Source organism: Gorilla gorilla, chromosome 17 (assembly GCF_029281585.2).
Source record: "Gorilla gorilla gorilla isolate KB3781 chromosome 17, NHGRI_mGorGor1-v2.1_pri, whole genome shotgun sequence".
NCBI lineage: Eukaryota > Metazoa > Chordata > Mammalia > Primates > Hominidae > Gorilla > Gorilla gorilla.
In genome coordinates, this window is record NC_073241.2 from 86095192 (window position 1) to 86114184 (window position 18993).

Below are 18993 nucleotides of genomic sequence, written 5' to 3' on the forward strand. Positions count from 1 at the left end.
TCAATAAGCTGTCACTTGCATGTTGGCTAATACTTGTTCAGCTGCCAAATAATCTATATGAAGTAAAGATTTCAGCTGGGGATTGGAACTTTCATAGACATTTGGGTTTGAGAATAAAGATAGTTTAGATAGTTCAGCTTATATAATTTTCCATAACCAATATTAGGCACTTCATTGGAAAATAGTATCTTCACAAGAGGTTTATTTTGCCCAACAGTGGACTTGTTAATTCAATGTTTGTCAATAATTAACATTTATTGTCACTTGTCTACTTTTTTTTATACCGTTTATTTTTTTTGACACTTGATTTTGCGGTTTATGAAACATGCTACTTGAGAAAAAGGGATTAGAGATATCAAATAACCACGCTTTTATTCATGGTAAATATAGCCATAAGTCTGCCCATGACTTTAGGCTTTTCTACTTTTTGTTTTTTCCTTTGAGATGGAGTCTCACTCTTTTGTCCAGGCTGGACCGCAGTGGTGCAATCGTGGCTTACCACAGCCTCGACCCCCAGTCGAGGCTCTTGAATAGCTGGGACTATAGTCAAAGGCCACCAAGCCCAGTTAATTTTAAATTGGTTGTAGAAATGGAGTTTCACCATATTGCCCAGGCTGGTTTCGAACTCCTGGGCTCAAGTGATCCTCCCACCCCAACCTCCCAAAGTGCTGCGATTACAGGAGTAAGCCTCTGTGCCTGACTGTTCTACGTTCTAATGTACTGTATTTCTCTCTATTCATTAATCTTATGACGTAAGTCTCTGGTCTGTGTCTGTAGTGCTTATCTTGATTGTGACCATATCTTTATGTTTAGTAGTTGCATCTTTACTCGGTGGGAGGTGCCCAAGCAAGTTTAAGCAATGTAAAGTTTAAGATTATGTTATGTTCTTTGCAACTTTATTTTTCAGAAATGGGTTCAATTTAGGTTGTCTAAACTTAGAAGTAAGAGGTAGTCATTGTTAAATTATCTCAGGAAAGAGTTACATAAATTAAACAATAGTTTAATCACTATTCTTTTCCAGGATTTATAGAGAAATAAACAGTGCTTAACATAGAGTCCATACATCATATTAAGGAATGTATCTGAGAATCCCTTAAAATTTTGCAGGTTTGACCTTCTATGCCTTTATTTTTTTTAACTGGTGTACACCTTTGATTTGCTGTGGAAGCTCAAAGGGTAGGGACATTTTTTTTCTGCTTTGTTTAGTGATTTATCCCAAGTGCTTGGAACAATGGCTGATACATAGAAGGAGCTCAGGAAATATTTACTGAATGAATGAATCTACAGATAACGTTCTCTTTATGTTTCTGGAGTCAGTATGTCAATAACTAGGTGCTGAGGCTGTAAGGGCTGACAAATCTCTGCCCTCAAGGTGCTTATTATGTCTATTGGAGAAAATCCACAGGAGTGCAATTTATGATAATATTTTAATTGGTTATTATATGCTTTTCTAGACAAGAGTGCCTTGAGGGCAGACACTTTGTCTTATCTTTGTGTGTTTTTGTGTGCTTAGCCCAATATCGACATATAGTAATTGTTACTTATTTAGTGTTAAGTGAAGTAGAAAATTTTAATAGCCTTCATATGCCAAATTCAAGTTAGTGTTTATGTTATAAATTTATCTTTTACAATGAACTCTCTCCCCATGGTTCTTGGTCTTAGAGAACTCATTGGTTTATTTTGGACATTAGTAATGAGGGAAACCTTTTACAGAAACTTTGTTTTTTGACTTTTTGATTTGAGTTATAGGCCAAGGTAAAATTTTCATCACATCTGTGTTTATTGCACTTCTGATATAATCCAGTGGTGATCTACAGGTGAAGTAGTGTGACTGTATTTTTTAAACATTATGAGCACCTTCATGTGTTGTCTTGTGTACCTGTTGGGCTGCTAATTCATTCTGCTCTGGTAAGTCCTTACCTTTCTGCTGCCTGCACCTTTGTACTGCCCTATTTCCCTTAGTTTTTTGTGTTCTTCTTTTATGGTGTTTTAAGGATATCCTTTTTTTTTTTCCCTAAGAATTTTTGGACATTGCATTTCTATACTGTTTCTAAACGTGTTCAGTTGGTGGTTTCCTGTCTAATGGAAAGGGTCTATATTATTAATGAGTCCATCACTTAAATAAGGTTTGCATATATTGTTTGTATCAGCACCATGATGAATGGTATTATTGAATTTATAACATGACTAAATATATTTACTTAGTACATACCATGCACTTTCCTCTGTGGTTTTCATTTATTCCCTACAACAACTGACCCAAACAATTATGCCCATATTGCCCAAGAACTCTGCAGTGACTTTTTAGGATAGGAATTTGTTTATGAAATGCAGTGTCCAGAAATACCAATACCACCAAAACTTTAACATTGTGTAAGTAGCATATTTGAAATTATCATAGCTGCTAATATAATTGCTTTTGTCATTAATTTCCAAATACATCTCTGTTTCATGATCATAGTACTTATATGATGTTCATTTTCTCTGTATGGTTTCTTGTAACATTTGGACTAACTTTAACAGTTTCATTAGTTATATGTAAAGAGTAAAAATGTTATTGGCTTTCTTAATAGTAACCCTAAGCTAAAGAGAGGACAATGAAGATTGGTTAGGAGATGTGTGTTTCTTAAAAATGTGGAGGAAAGGTGGAGCATGGTGGCTCATGCCTTTAGTCCCAGGAATTTGGGAAGCTGAGGTAGGTGGATTGCTTGAATGCAAGAGTTTGAGACCAGCCTGGGTGACATGGCAAAACCCCATCTCTACCCTCCCCCACCCCCCCAAAAAAAAAAGAAAGAAAAAAAATACTGGTCGGGCACGGTGGTTCATGCCTGTAATCCTGGCACTTTGGGAGATTGAGGTGGGCAGATCACCTGAGGTCTGGAGTTCGAGACCAGCCTGACCAACTTGGAGAAACCCCATCTCTACTAAAAAATACAAAATTAGCCGGGTGTGGTGGTGCGCACCTATGATCCCAGCTACTCAGGAGGCTGAAGCAGGAGAATCTCTTGAACCCAGGAGGCGGAGGTTGTGGTGAGCCAAGATCATGCCATTGCACTCCAGCCTGGGCAACAAGAGCGAAACTCCATCTCAAAGAAGAAGAAAAAAAAAATACAGAAATTATCGGAGTGTGATGGTGTGCACCTGTAGTCCCAGCTACTCAGGTTGCTGAGGTTGGGAAGATGGCTTGAGACCAGGTGGTTGAAGCTGCAGTGAGCTGTGATCACACCACTACACTCCAGCCTGGGTGACAGAGCAAGACCCTGTCTCAAAAAAAAACAAAAACAAAAACAAAAACAAAAAAAAAGCTAGAGAAAAGATAATTTTTGCATTTTTAGAATTCTAAATGCAAACCATCAGTCAAAAAGGCAGAATAATAGCAATTTCAGACTCATAGTCTTAAAAAATTACTATTACTATATAGAGTACCTTTTCTCAGCAAAGTTTTGCGAGATGTGCTCCATCAAAATAAAGAAGTAAACCAAGGAAAAATAAAACACGGGGCTCAGGAACTGGGAAACCCATTGAGGGGAGCACTTGTGACCCGACATGGTCATCAGTGAAGGATTACAGTGAAGGAAAGTCTTAGGATGGTAACCACGTGGCAGATACAAGCAGGGCTGTGAGATGGCTTCCGAAGAGATGGTTCAAGGAAAAATGACACTGCTCTGTGAAAAATCATTGAGAAGCCGTCAAGGGGTTTAACTTAGAAGAAATAGGTACACAGAAAAGAAGGCAAATGGGGAGAAAATATAGTTTTTAAATTCTGAAAATATCCCCAGCCAGGTGTCCAAGGAAAGAAGTATGATCTTAGTAAGCTATTTGAGTCAACATTGAACATTATTTCCATAGAGATAGAGATATTTATCTCTCTATATAAATGACTATTCATATAGAGATATATATCATATAAAATATACCTATATAATAGAAAAATCTAAAATAATATATAGATAGTATATATATTTATATTGGGAGTAAAGGAAAGGAGATTGGTTAGGAGATGTGGTTTGGCAAATTTAAATCATCTTCCACAGTATTGGTGGAAACCAATAGCTAATGTTTAGATTTGGTAAAGCAAGAAATTGCAGGATTAGCATATTATTTAGTGATATGGACGTAAATGCTGTAAGAAATAGTTAAAATGTTTTGAAATGGTTTCCTATCAGAAGCCATACTTGGGGATGGGGCAGGGGAATCCTGTATTCAAAATGAGCTTTTTAATACTGTTTGACTTATTAAAACTGTGCTTATATTATTGCCCTTTATGTTGCATGAGCTGCCAATTCTATTGGACATATTAAAACATGCAGAATTAAAGCACAGTGCCTTCTTGTATAGTAACAAAATAACAAAATAGCTCTAGCTTATTGGACGTATTTTGTAGATTGATTTAATGAGGCAGGGTTCCTGAAATAGAAATAGGACCCCTTATGAAGGCACTTTTGTTTTTATCTGGGTCTGGTGGTACGATGCTAAAGGATAGCATTGTAATGGGGCTTCAAGACACAGTCTTTATGATTACTACACATACAAGGTTGGAGGCTTCCTTTCTTTAAAGAGAAGTTTTTTTTTTATCATTCATTACTAATGTATTTGTTTTCTAACCTTCTAGTCATGATAATAGTTAAATGTATTGGTATAGCTTTTTGTAATCTTTTTGGCATTAGGAAATATCGAATGGGAATTTTTCAGGTAACAAAAGGAATTGGAAGGAGAATTAGAGTTTTCTTGCCAATATTGCATTCATGGCAAAGTTAGTGCATTAATTATGGCAATTGCATGAAGCATTGGAGATATGATATATTATACATAACCAAACAGGTTGTTGCATTATCTAGTTTTGTACCTTAAAACGTCAAGCATTAAAAAAGAGGCAGTGAAAGCTGAACTAATGATTTATCCAAATGTTTCATGTTGATTTAAAAGGTGGCTAAAATGCCCATCTACCTAAAACATTAAAGTATTGACACAAAAGAAAACTTATAAAAAGCCAAATGTTGCTCTATAATATCTGGACTAGATGCAGACCCAGTGCCGAATGCCTTTATGTTAAGTACGTGGTGGTTAATTCTACAAAGCTTCTTAACTTCTAATTTTTTCATGTTTTCTCTTCTCTTCCTCCTTCTCTCCCCTCACCCACCCTCCCCATAACATCATGATTACCATGAAATACTTTAAAAGGACTCATCATTAAATAATTGTATTCTTTTTTTAGTATTAAGCTTTGAAAAAAACTTACTTTTTAAACATTGCATTTTTTTGTACTTTAAAATTTTTTTTCTCTGAAAAATGTATTGAAAAGGGCTACTTGTGTTTATGTGCTAGGAAGATAATGAGATTTAGACCAATATGTATGGAGCACCCGAAGTATGTTAACTTTCTGTCCTATAAATATTTTAATATCACAATAGGAGTAGTTTAGAATCAAATTTAAATGGAGTTTAGAATCAAATTTCAATTAAAAACTCAAATATTCCTGTTGAGAAGCAGAATCTAGGGATGTTATAATATTGGATATGTATGTGCTATGTAAGGGGAAGCCAGGGCAGATGTGTGCATATACACGTTGTCACACACGTTTATTTATCTTCACCTGTCTTTTCTTATGAGAGTAAGCAGTTGAAGAGGCTCGGATAAAATAATGGAACTGCGTTAATTTTGTCACTATGTTGAAGCTGTGCTACAGCTGTTTTCCCAATCCTTAATAAGAGAAGCAAATTGATAGGTGACATAGCAGCTTTTCTGTTAAGAAATCAAATGCTTGATTATGTTTTATGGTGTAAATCTTCCATATTCAGTGCCCCATGCAACTTCAGATTTATTATTTATTAAATCTTGAGCTTTTTATCTTGGAAGTAATTTTTTTCTGCTAATTGCTGATTTTTCTTATGTAGATAGTTGTGAAAGCTGCAGCAGAGTTTAATTTCCTGATGAATTTTGAAAGTGCTGTAGATTTTGCCATTTCAGTTGTGAGGTTGTGTGAATAAAGTATTTTTTGGTGGCGATGCAGAGGTTTTTAAAGCATAGTAAATCTGATTCTTTGATTTCTATTACAATATTTTTCTTGATTTTTAGTGCCCATAAAATTTATTAAAGGATGAGTGTAAATGCCTTTTTTTCTAAATGAAATGTCATTTAAATATGACTTCAAAAATACAGTATCCAGAATCTGTTTTTTTCTTTCCTTAAAAATAGTTAATATGTTAAACAATATTCTATTAAGACATACACTTATTCTAGCATTTCTGCCAGTAACGTTTCTAGTTTCCTTTCACACTTGTTCCTTATAGGAATCATTAATCCCACCACTTATTTGACTTGTGTTAGGGTAATGACCACTCAATCCTAAACTTTTATTCATTTGTATTGAATTTCCTCACCCTCTCATTCTATTGTCCTTTCAGAATTAAGAGTAAAACCATGCAAAATTAACACAGCCTTTCCAGGGATAACAATTTATCCCCATTTTTGAAAAAGTGAAATTATAGAAAAGTCCTAACTGAAGCCACCAGAGGAACATTTTGGCAGAACAAAAATTAAAACCTGCAAATTTACTCCTGGCTACCAAGGCTTACCAACTTTTTGCATGGAGGATAAATAATTTATAAGTCATAATCACTGAATTTGTAATTAAAAATGATAAAATTATTCCCTGGAATATAGAAATATTTGGGATTTCTTTGCAAGATTACTTTGTAATGGAGTTTGTAGATCTTATGAAATATAGAATTAAAAGTAGCTCTATTTATTTCATAAGTATAACATTGTAAAATAATTTCATAAGGAACAAAAATCAGATCTCTTATAATAATAAAGAATTATGATTTCCTAGATGAAACTTTCATTTGTGCAAGACGTGCTTCTTAGGGTTTATGGAGTTAGAGTTGCTTTTTGTGTTATTTTTCATGGACTTCTTTTCGTTCTACTGTTTACCTCACACGTGCCTGATTGACATTATGATGCATTCGTGTGGAAATTATGAAAAAGTTGTTTTCATGCAGCTGTTCTGTTGTCACAAAAGAACTTCACTGCATGAAAAGCAAACATATCATTCAGCAGACAATGCTTAATCTGTTCAGGAGCCCAAACCTATTGCTGTTCAATGACAGAAGAAAGGAGAGGGATTAATTTGAAGATGCTTGTGCATGACATATGGTAATTTCGCCATAGGAAGGAAGTGTCAAATGGTGACCTCTAAATCTTAACATTGACCTCCAGTTGTAGAATGTGTGTGCCATACGGTCCTTTTGCTTTTTCATATGATAATTTAAGCTGAAACATTTTCTTGGCAACATAACTTTCTTGAGGGGTTAGGGAGTGAATTGGTACCTCTATAAGAAATATAAAATTCACAAAAATTTTTTTTTAGCATAAGGAGCATTTGTGAAATAATTAAAAAAAAAAAAAACTCCAATGAATGAACCTGTTAGGATTCTTTTAACAAGAGTTAAACATGGTATATATATTCTTTGCAAGTTGGGATATTTCAATTGAGTTTTCATAAAATAAGTGTGAAAAGTTGAAATGATCTCAGTGAATATTGGTTTGAAAATTTAAAAATAATTTACACATAACGTCAGAGAATAAACTGTTAGGAAAATGCAACTGACAATATGAAGACCAACATAAAGCTTTTTCATCGTGATACATTTTAAAATTTGAATAACATTTTTGCTAATTTTTACTGTCATTTTTTCATGATGGCTTTAGTTGTTTTAGAGCTATGTTTTGCATTAGTCAATACATTCATCAGAATATTAGATTTTGACTTTAAGATGAATTTGAACTATATTGTGATTACTGTTCAATAAAATATATCATTTTTCTGCTGTAATCTTTAATGATCATGCCTTTCTGATGAAAACATCGTTTCAGTTCTACATTCTCTATGTTTTGCCTACTTTGTTTTTCATTCTTCACTAATACTAAGCTTTTTTTCAGAAACTGCTGTACTTCAATTCTCTCCTCTTTACTTCTTCTCTTTTCCTCTGCAAGTTGCTGCACCTGTCGTTTCCTCTCGGTCTGATGCTGATCACTCTGGCTCTGACCCTGCTTCTGCTCCTGCTTTACATACCTGTTTCTTAGTAAATGAAGGTATCTCTCTCAACTTCTAACAACTTTCTCTCAATCTGTGCTTTATTCTAACAGACATGTTCTTTTTATCTGAGTTACACATTCATCTGCTTTGTTATGTATGAGATTCTAAAGTTCCCATTTTATGACTTTATTTGCTAATGTCAATGACAAGAGCCAGTTTTAAAAATGTAATGTTACCTCTGGCTGGTATAATCCATGTTTTCTATAATCTAGAATACTGTTAAGTGCAGAGATGCCAATCTTTGATGTAAAGTCAGTGTTAAAGGTGGATTGGTTTTTGTAATGATGTTTGCCATGTGATCTCTGGCATTAGAGCTAATGAATTTATTTTATATGTATCATTACTTGGTGACAGACACACTTTGCTGCCTTTTCACAATTGTGTATGCCAGTTAGAGGGAGTTGTGAGGGAGTCTCTTAACATTCTCATTGGAAAAGTCTTCAGATTGATTATTGGCACCAGTGATTATAGACTGATAGGAATTTACCTATTTATCCTCTTTACTATTTCTGTTTTAAGCTCAGGCAAAAATTCATTATTTCAGTATTTAAGGCGTAGTTGGGCTACCATGTTATCTCTGTGGAGTTACACAAGTCGAAAGTATTTTTGGAGCCCTGAAAATGGGAATGGGACCTACAAACCTTTATTCCATAAGACCTATCTAGGATTATTTGTACTGCCCAGAAGCTTAATGAAACGTGAGCTCTGAGTTACATCCACTGTCTTCATTGCGTTTGTAGTTACCACTTTGCATAACATAAAAAGGAAGAAATTTTCAAAATCAAAAATATAACAGTAAGACCTGGCTCTTCATGAAAAAGCATTTTTCAAATGGAAGGAATCTTGCAATCTTGAATCTTCCAGTATCCCTAAAGTACAGAGCCCATGTTGCAAGCCCCACTCCTTTGGAAAGAAAACATGGGAACTTAAAAGTATAACTTCATTTTTGGTTTCCTTGTCATAGAACTTTACTAAGGTTTGTATGTTAAGACCGAATTTTAGCAAAATTCGAACTTTACCAAAATAATTTGGGTCATATTTGTTACACTATTTGTTAATTCAAAAAATAAGCTGTTTGGACCTTGGTGAGAATCATCATATGTTAAAATTTAGCTCATGAATACACTTTATACTTATATGAAACATTGAAATACTTTAGGAAATTACTAGGTATATACATATATGTATATCTAAAGTATATCTCCCTCTATTATAAAGAAGTTATAATCTAAAATGTGTTCCCATCACCTTAATTAATGTAATTACATGTTTATTATCAGTTGATGAGAATTTCCTCCCTGAAAGGATGAATCTTTAGATAAGTGGCTTGTCAGTCTGTCTCTCTCCCGCTCTCATTCACTCTCTTTAGCAATTCCAATAATTTAAAATTTTATGGTAAGGTTTTTGTCATTATTTTAAGAAGATTACAGTTTAGATTATTTCAAAACACTGATTTGCTAAAATTCTATCTTCACAGATAATTCATCTTGTAACATGATAGCAGACTTTTTTTTTGCACCCATCTTTGATTACTTGTCTTTAAATATTATCCCTAGGAGGTAATGGTAATTATCATGGGTTAATAGTGGCCTCATCGATAATTTGGTAAGAATGAGGCATTTATTGTATATGTATTTTCACATACCTTTAAAATGGGGTTGCAGTGATTATTTGGGAATGTCTGTTATCTAATACTTCAGTTATTGTGTATCTATTTTCACATACCTTTAAAATGGCATTGGAGTGACTATTTGGGAATGTCTGTTATCTAATATTTTTACACTTTGCACTGGCAAACAGTGTTTGTCTTTTTTTCCTATAATCAAGTTCCATAATGTGAATTAGAATTTTAGAAAAAGTCACTTTTATTCTCATAGATTAGGGTTAACAATGTTTAAGATTTTGTAAATTTTGAATTGTTAGGTTTTTATTTTGTGGAATGTCTGAATTCATTTTTTTCTTTCAAAATTGGGGGTTATGTTACTTTAAATATTAGATATTATGGTTAGATATTTAATCTGATTCATTTTGTAAGAAAAGGGGTCAATAAGTACCTTAATGAGAGGTCCTCTGACAGAAATGGAGGACATCTCTTTTGGCTGACACAGTGGTAGCACACAGATGGCCATGCCTTAAGTGACATGAACCTATCTTTGGATATCTGTGTGAATGCCCCTTTAAGTGACAGTGGTTTCAAATCTATAGCTCTAGTATGTGTTTATTTCTGTGTTTTGCCATTCTTTAATATATATTTTATTTTAGAGGGACTGTTAAGAAATGTGTTTTTGTTGTGAATTTGGATATACTTCCAGTGGAAATTTATTTTTATTTCTTTTAAGATGTTGAGAATTCTTATAGGCACCAATTACATGATTTAGGGATGAAATACGTTTAGTATAATTCTTTGCACAAAATGTCTACTATTAAATTGAAATCATTTGTAATATAACTTAGCAGATCTGCCTTTTTTTGTTTTTGGTATACTTACATAAAGAACTGTTGACTTAGGGAATGCCAAAATGGTTAAAGAATTTGTAATATATTACATTTTTGACAGGTTGGAGTCAGTTAGCTGCTATGCACTGTGTTATGCTGCCAGACCTACTGGGATTGGATAAATTTAGGCCTCCCCTTCTGGAGATGCTGGCCCGAAGATGGCAAGATCGATGCTTGGAGGTAATGCTGAAGCGATGAGGATAGAAAACAAAAATATTAAAAAGGCATTGGTCAAATGTAAACTTGAAACAAAAATGATTAATGTTTATCTGATTTATCATCTGTTCATTATGTGATAGAAAATGTGGATTCATGATTTATGTTTTCTTCTTTGTCAGCTTTTATACCAACCAGTAATGCTCCAGCTGGTTTATTCGTTTACTTTTAAAGAATTCAGTGACTGTTTGATGAAGTCTTATATACTTTATGGAACTATTTCTTAAGTTTGGTTTCTGTACGGATCACACACACTCATGCATAAACAAATACATAAACCTACTTCCCCCAGAATTACATACTCAGTGTCATCACATAAATTAAGTTCTAATTCAATTGCCATATTTCAGTGAAAGGTAGTGTGTTATTGTAAAAGGAGGCCTTGGAATTAGAAGACACTTGGGTTTAAATATCAGTCCCACCAATTATTAACTTTGTGACCCTGAGCAATTTACTTAACCTATTTAAAGCTCATTTGTAAAGTGGGGATAATAATATATTCCTCATGGGATTGCCGTCAGGATCAAATCAGATGATGCAAGTAAAACAGGAAGTACAGTACCTGACACATGGTAGGAGCTCACTAAATGGTAGCCATTATTTTGTGTTAGTGGCCTTATTCTATATTAGATATTACTTGGAATATAATATTACCAAGCACTTGAAAATGTTTAATAAAGATTTTCCTTATTATGGCATTCGACCTGTATAGCCATAGCAGTTTATATTATCCAGGATTCTTAATTTTCCAAATATAAGTACGAGTAATATAATTGCTTCTTTCCTAGACTTTCTCCTCTCAACTCCAAATGGGATTGCAGAATACTAGCATTTTCATTGAATAATATTTTGAATTCACTTCAGAAGTCACTTATACTTAAAAACAACTTTTTTACTGGTTCTTTTATTTAGATGCTGCTAAGTTATCTTTTCAATTATAAAGAGTTAATAGGCCGGGTGTGGTGGGTCATGCCTGTAATCCCAACACTTTGGGAGGCCCAGGTGGGTGAGACCAGCCTGGGCAACATGGCGAAACCCTGTCTCTACTAAAAATACAAAAAAAAATTAGCCAGGCGTGGTGGCATACGCCTGTAGTCCTAGCTACTTGGGAGGCTGAGGCCCAAGTATTATTGGAGCCCGGGAGGTGGAAGTTGCAGTGAGCCGAGATCACGCCATGGCACTCCAGCCTGGTCAACAGGGCAACACTTGGTCTCAGAAAAAGTTAATAAATTGGTACAGCACTTAATAATTGACTAGCTTTTTTGACTTCATGCCTGTGGCATTTTTGCCAAAATAACACTAAATTAAAACTGCAAAATAAAGTTTGTATGCTACATTGAAAGAAAAATATATAATTTTGAAAAATGATTTCCTCTATAATACTAAAATAAGTTATGCCTTTATACAAGAATATTTATTTGTCAAAAACATTGTTTAAGCATGTCTTAGGTATACGTGAATCATGTTAACTTATATGTATTTGTTTGTATAAATAGTATCTACTTAGCATATATAATATAAAGAAATTAAATAGATAAGGTTAACTTTCTTCAAGCTAAAAAAACATTTAATAGCTCTCACAGTGGCTTAACAATAATGTTAATATAGAAATTTTAAAAGTAAAATGCTACATTAAAGTTCAAGAATGCTTTAAAAATGCAGTTTTAAAGTTCAAGAATGCTTTGGAAAATGCAGTGATTAAATTGTTGAAACCTAATTCTTTCCATTAGTGTTAAAATAGTTTTCAGTGAAATCATTAATTAAAATATCTTTGATGATTTGCTAGCATCTGATTTTTAAGTAGTTAACTCATTTGGTTAATAGTTTTTTTCATGTAAATAAATATGGTTTTTATGTTTTCTAGCCTTATTTCATTATAAATTTTCTAGTTTATGAATATTCACCTCCTCAACTAATCTGCTTTCTGCTTTTACGTTTGGGTCTGTGGTCTTAGGTGAGAGAAGCCGCGCAGGCCCTGCTTCTGGCGGAACTGAGAAGAATTGAGCAGGCAGGCAGGAAGGAAGCCATCGATGCCTGGGCTCCTTACTTACCTCAGTACATAGACCACGTCATATCACGTAAGAGTTCTCATGCTTCTCTACAAAGCTTTGCAGGAATATGTAGAAAAGGTACCTATACTCACAAATATGTATGCTACTACCCATCAACAAAAATGAGTCACTGACCTTAAAGTGAAAAGAACAGATCCTCAAATTCACTTTATTATTTTCTGAATCTCTGTAGTTTGGAACTTGCTTTAAAACACAAAAGGCAAAGGCTGTCTATATCAAAATATTCATTAATGAACTGACTTTTATAAATGAATTCCCCATCAAACATCCTACTCTGGTACTAACATGTGCCTCCGCCCATTGCATTATTATGCTTATGGATGCCAGCTTGTTCGATATTGATCTGATGATATGCAAGTGCAGATACAAGGCAAACTCTCTTGCTAGTTAAAGTTGGGATTGTGAATCCTTAAAAAAACAAAAATCTGATAGAGTTAGACTCATGCACTATTTACAAAGAGAAAAGTGGGAAGGGTTTTGATGGATAAATCTTTCAAAAGAGTATAATTTGAAAGGATTAGAAAAATTGTTGAAATTTTTTGAATATTCTTTTGCAAAATAAAAGCTTTATAATTATGTTGCTACATTGAATGTGCATTGGAAAAGAGTTGTATTTTGCTATCATAATGAGCATACTCATTCCCAGTTCATCATTTGGTTGGTTTTGTATTTTTGTTTGGTTTGTTTTGTATTTTTCTGAAAACAGTTTAGTTACTAAATAATTTTTTTAAGGTCCCTCAGTTACTAAGTGACTAAATTATAATCAATATAATTGAGTCAAATAAAATTTTAATTTTGCTCTTAATTATATTGATTTAAAAATTAAATTATATTGAATTAAAATTAAAATTTTACCCTAAATTATATTCATTATAAGATAAATTAGTTTCAGTTTTGCAAGATAAAGTGTGAGTGAAACTTTAAAAAAACTTTTTATTATGAAAATTTGGCCTGGGTTTTAGGTGGACTCATTTTAAATGACCTTTTGCCAATACCAGTTATTCTTTGTAATGAAATACTCATTACACATGTCAAGATGGACAGTACATTATTATACAAGAAGGAAAATGAAAACAAAATTCAGAAAGGTTTATAACTTTTATATCTGGTTTAACTCTACCAGATCTTTGCCAGTGGTGACTCTAGTGGATGTTTAATCAAGCATGTGACCTTGGGCACTTTTCTTAAGCTTTCTTAGTCTCAGTTTTATCGCAGATGAAATAAAGATGATAATAGGACTTTTTAGGGTTATTATGTGTGTGGCATGAGTTAATCTTTGTTAAGTGCGTAGAACAATTCCTAGCCCATAGTAAGCATAATACTTTTGTTAAATACTTTATAATCTATAAAAATGCAAATATTTATTTCACTTATAGCCGAAGTATCACACATTAACAGCTCCAGTGAAAATTCTTAATTGTTTGAGCAATAAAATATTTACTTAGTGAATATAGGTTGTCATTTGCTTTCTGGGAATTTTTCTATTTTAATAAAGCAAATTAAGGTAAAAAAAAAAAACAAGGCATCTAGACATATAGACCCTAAGTTATTAGGCTTAAGATTGTTTTAAAAATATGTGCAGATTTTCAAATTTCCAGAATATGAAAAAGAGTTTCAAAAAAATAAAATTGGGATGAAAAGAACTTTGTCTTTGAGTAGATGAGAAGGTAGTCTGGAAAAAGTGTTCTTCGTTCATAATTTGTGGGCATTAACTTTATAATATTCCAGAAAATATAGTTAGATGATCATCTCATCATAAGCTTTATTGAATATAAGATCCCCAAAGTTAAGGACAAACTATGACTATAGTACTTACAGAGTTGTTTGAAGGTGAAAATAGACAATGGCAAATCACTAAAGAATTTTTTTAAAAATAAGAATGCTATTATGGAAATATTGAGACATTGGTGCTTTTAAGACATCTTTATTCCAAATGGACCAGTGTGAAGTAGGGAAATTGATTAAAGTAGAATAACTAGCTGGCAGGCTATTGCAGAAGGGAGGTTATGGGAACCAGACCTAAATGTAGATAGGGTAGAATAAAAGATAATTTCTAAGACTTGATTATTGATTGCTTATAAAGGTCTAAGAAAAACACCAAAGATTAGTACAGGATTGTATTCTTGACAGAGAAAAAGGTTGGGAAAAAAGAGATGCCATTAGCAATTGTAGTGGATGCCTTTTTATTTTATTCCTGGGAAGAAGAGAATAAGTTAGCTACAAGGTAAAGGCAAAATATAGCCACAAATTACTCCCTGAAGCAGTGCCAGAACTGTGTATGTTTTTTGGCGAGAGTTGTGTTAGCAGGCCCAGAGAGAATAAAATATAAGTAAAATAATAATACCTACCATTAATTGGACACTTTCTCTGTGTCAGGCTTTGCTAAGTATCTGGTCTATGTTATTTCATTTAACCATTACAATAACCTTGTAAAGTACTCACTATTGCCATCACGGCCTGCCTCTGCCCCCAGCCTTTTGTTTTCTTTCAGAGGAGTAAATGGAGGCCAGGAGAGATTAAAGAATTTTCTGAAGGTCCCTAAGTTACTAAGTGACGGACTCCAAAACTTATTCTTGTAACCACTATTTATTCCTTTTTTAAAAAAATTATTTTTTATTTCAATAGCTTTTGGTGTATAAATGGTTTTTGGTTACATGGATGGAGTGTAAGGTGGTAGAGTGTGAGATTTTAGTGCACCCTTCACCTGAAGGGTAAAGGTGCACATTGCTGCACATTATACCCAATACGTAGTTTTTTTATCCCTCACCCTTCCTCCACCCTTCCCCTTCTGAGTCTCCATAATCCATTATATCACTCTGTGTGCCTTTGCATACTCAGAATTTAGCTCCCACTTATAAGTGAGAACGTGTATTAATCACTATTTACTCCATCTTGCTTGCTCTGGCATCCTTGGATCTTAAATGGGGGTGAAGGTGGAAGAATGAGCAGATACTTAGCTTAACTAATATTGCTTTCAGACACTGTTCTTTGCAGCCGTGTTACATTTAACAACAACAAAATGGAGTCAAAAAAATTTTAAGAAAATGACTCTTTGATGGGTCTGGTCACTGTTTAAATAAGTATAAAGTAGGCTGTTCTTATGTCATATTTAAACCTTTCTGTTTATGTATTATGTTTATGTTGTATATTTAAGTTTTGTATTTATGTAAGTCTTTTGTATTTGATTATAGTATCCCAGAGTACTTCATATATTAGCTAAATGCTGGCTTACTTAAAACTTTGATCTTGTCATTTATTGTTGTTGTTTTTTTTTTTTTGTGTGAAAGACAAACATGCATTCTACATGTAACTGAAACATGCACTGACAACTCTTGATATAATACGTTAATCTTTTCTGGAACTTCTACATTGACTGAGTGTTAAACTCATTTTAGTTTGCTTTACTGTGAGCTTTCTATTTTAATAAAAGGGTGTCAGGCTAAGGGAGTAGGGATTCTGAACGTATGAAAGGAGAAGAAAGCATACAACAAATGAGGAATGACCACATAGGGCTGTTGAACAGATTTGCTGTCCGAAGGGATCAAAAGGTTATGGAGCCAGCTGGTAGACAGCCCACACCTGCCATCCACGTGCTTGTACTGAAATCGCCTCTACCATTGTCATTAATGTTTGAGATGATCATTGTGGCAAGTTACATCGTAAAGTATTGCTTTAGAAATGCAAAACCTGTTTCTAGCATAAGAATCTTCTTTGAAAATGGGCAAAATATTAAACAATATATCTGACAAATATACCACTCATCAGATATTTTCTTATAATTTAATAATTCTAGGCACTTTACAAAATGCAATAATTCCCTAAGCAATCTTGGCAGCTCCTAACTTAGAATTGAGCTTTGTCTAAGAGTCCTTTTCTTACATATTTGTCTGAAAATCAGAAAACGCTCTTACCTGAAGAGCAGAATGGCATACTGGGCTGATGGACTGTGATAGTTCTTCATCTTAGAGATGAAGTTTAATGTGGGTGGTAACTATCTCTACTTCACAGTCCGTAAGTGACTGGGCTGGGACTAAGATGATAAAGCATCTGGTCTTACTGACTGGGATCTTCTATATTTTATTTAGGTACATTATGCAATAAAAAGCCCTTTGCAGGTTAGTTTGAGAATGTAAGGAAAACAATGAGCCAGTTGCTTTTCTCAGGATTCTTTTCTTTTTCTTTTTCTTTTTTTTTTTAAAGAGACAGGGTCTCGCTATGTTGCCCTGGCTGGACTTGAACTCCTAGGCTCAAGGGATCTTCCCGCTTAGCCTCCTGAGTAGCTGGAACTAAAGGTGCACACCACCATGCCTGGCTCTCAGGACAGGAGAGCATGAAAGAGAAACTCTTTGTAAAGCTTTTAATGTAAAGTGCATAATACAAGTACAGAATGTTGGCTGGCTGTACCTTTCCTTTTCTATGTTGGTTTCTATAGTTTTGTTCTCTTTATTGCCACTGCCTCAGAATTCACTTTAATTTATATTGCCCAGGGATTCTGGCAGATCACTGCCAGACTGGAGATCACTGGGGAAGAAAAAGGAGCAATAGTCTGTCTTAACTGAAAAGCCAGCTCACAGATTGTTATAAGAATAAAGTCCTTACCGGGTGCGGTGGCTCACGCCTGTAATCCTAGCACTTTGGGAGGCTGAGGTGGGCGGATTGCCTGAGCTCAGGAGTTCAAGACCAGCCTGGGCAACAGGGTGAAAAACAGTCTCTACTAAATACAAAATGTAGCCGGGTACGGCTGCGTGCACCTGTAGCCCCAGCTACTCGGGAGGCTTAAGCAGGAGAATCGCTTGAACCCGGGAGGCAGAAGTTGCAGTGAGCCAAGATCGTGCCACTGCACTCCAGCCTGGGTGACAGGAGCGAGACTCTATCTCCAAAAAAACAAAACAAAACAAACAAAAAAGAGTGAAGCCCTAATTGAGTACTGTGAGAATTTTGTTTCAGATAATGGTGCTCTGTTCTTGAACCAGTCAGGAAATGCTATTTTATCCTTTAAAAATATTGTGAGTATGTAAACTTTTGCTGCTTAATTTCTGATAGATAAATTGAGGATAAATGCATTGTGATTCCTGTATTAATGGTAATGGACTTAAATAATATGGCATACGTTCTTGTAATACTGACTTATAGAAATATTATAAATCTTGTCTGAGCCCTCAGTCTTTAGCATGTTTGTTGCTTTTATGTTCCAAAAACACTTTTTAAAAATTTTATTGGTTATTGTTACTATTAGGTTGGTGCAAAAGTAAATGGTTTTTGCCGTTAAAAGTAGTGGCAAAAACCGCAATTACTTTTGCACCAACCTAATAAATAGGGATTAATGTTATTTTCTGAAATTTTTGCATTATAATTCAGATGAAGATAAATGTTATGAGTTGTCTCAGATTTATTTTGAAGTGAAGCTGTTTGGCAGAACCCAATTTTATATGTCTCTTATTTGTGATATTCTACATGTAGCATTTTGAGAATTGACTTTTTTATGAGGTCAAGCACCTGCTGGTTTATGAAATATGCCCACACTTGCCCTTCATTTCAGTCGGTGACGACTCTGAGGCAAATGCTGATGGTTCCTGATTTCCTTTGGCCTGCAACGCAGAGTGACCTTACGGGGCATGAGGTCACAAGCGTAATTATTTCTCATACATTGTATTCTGCCTGCTCACAGGGGCTCATCTACTCTTTTAGTTTCAGAAACATTAAACACATAAAAGTCACTACCATTATATAAATCAAAATCTCTTCTAAAGAGGGTGCCGTTGTAATTTTATGCAGTTATGGCCAACATAGTATTAATTTGCAAATGTATCATCTCAGATATTGATAGAAGGATGTGTAACACATCGTGTTTAATACGTATTGATGTCATCAGAAAGCACAATCCTTTGTTCTTATCGAGTCCCTGCCTTTTTAGCTTCCTTTTGTGTTAAGGTTACCAGGGTTAGGCTCGTCTTTTTATCCCCCTTGGAAACAGAATAGGCTTTCTTTGTTCAATGAAAGATACTCCTAGTAAATGTTTTGGGTTTGACTTTCAACAAGCCACACTGTAGTACCTATTTTAACCTGGAATTGAAGTCACTTTTCTGATGATTATAAAGTAGTGGTCATTCT

The 18993-nt window shown here is 34.2% G+C and overlaps 1 protein-coding gene across 4 annotated transcripts in view; it reads left to right on the forward strand.

Annotated features, from left to right (window-relative positions):
* Positions 1-18993, forward strand: part of WDR7 (WD repeat domain 7) — a 377480-nt gene that overhangs the window by 116693 nt on the left and 241794 nt on the right. For 2 of the 4 annotated variants that reach the window (XM_004059459.5, XM_019014016.3), the window contains exons 17-19: positions 7996-8094; positions 10656-10774; positions 12765-12888. In XM_004059459.5, the coding sequence (XP_004059507.1) occupies positions 7996-8094; positions 10656-10774; positions 12765-12888 (342 nt within the window). The remainder of the gene's footprint in view (positions 1-7995; positions 8095-10655; positions 10775-12764; positions 12889-18993) is intronic. The other 2 variants (XM_055368194.2, XM_055368196.1) reach the window with 1 other exon arrangement.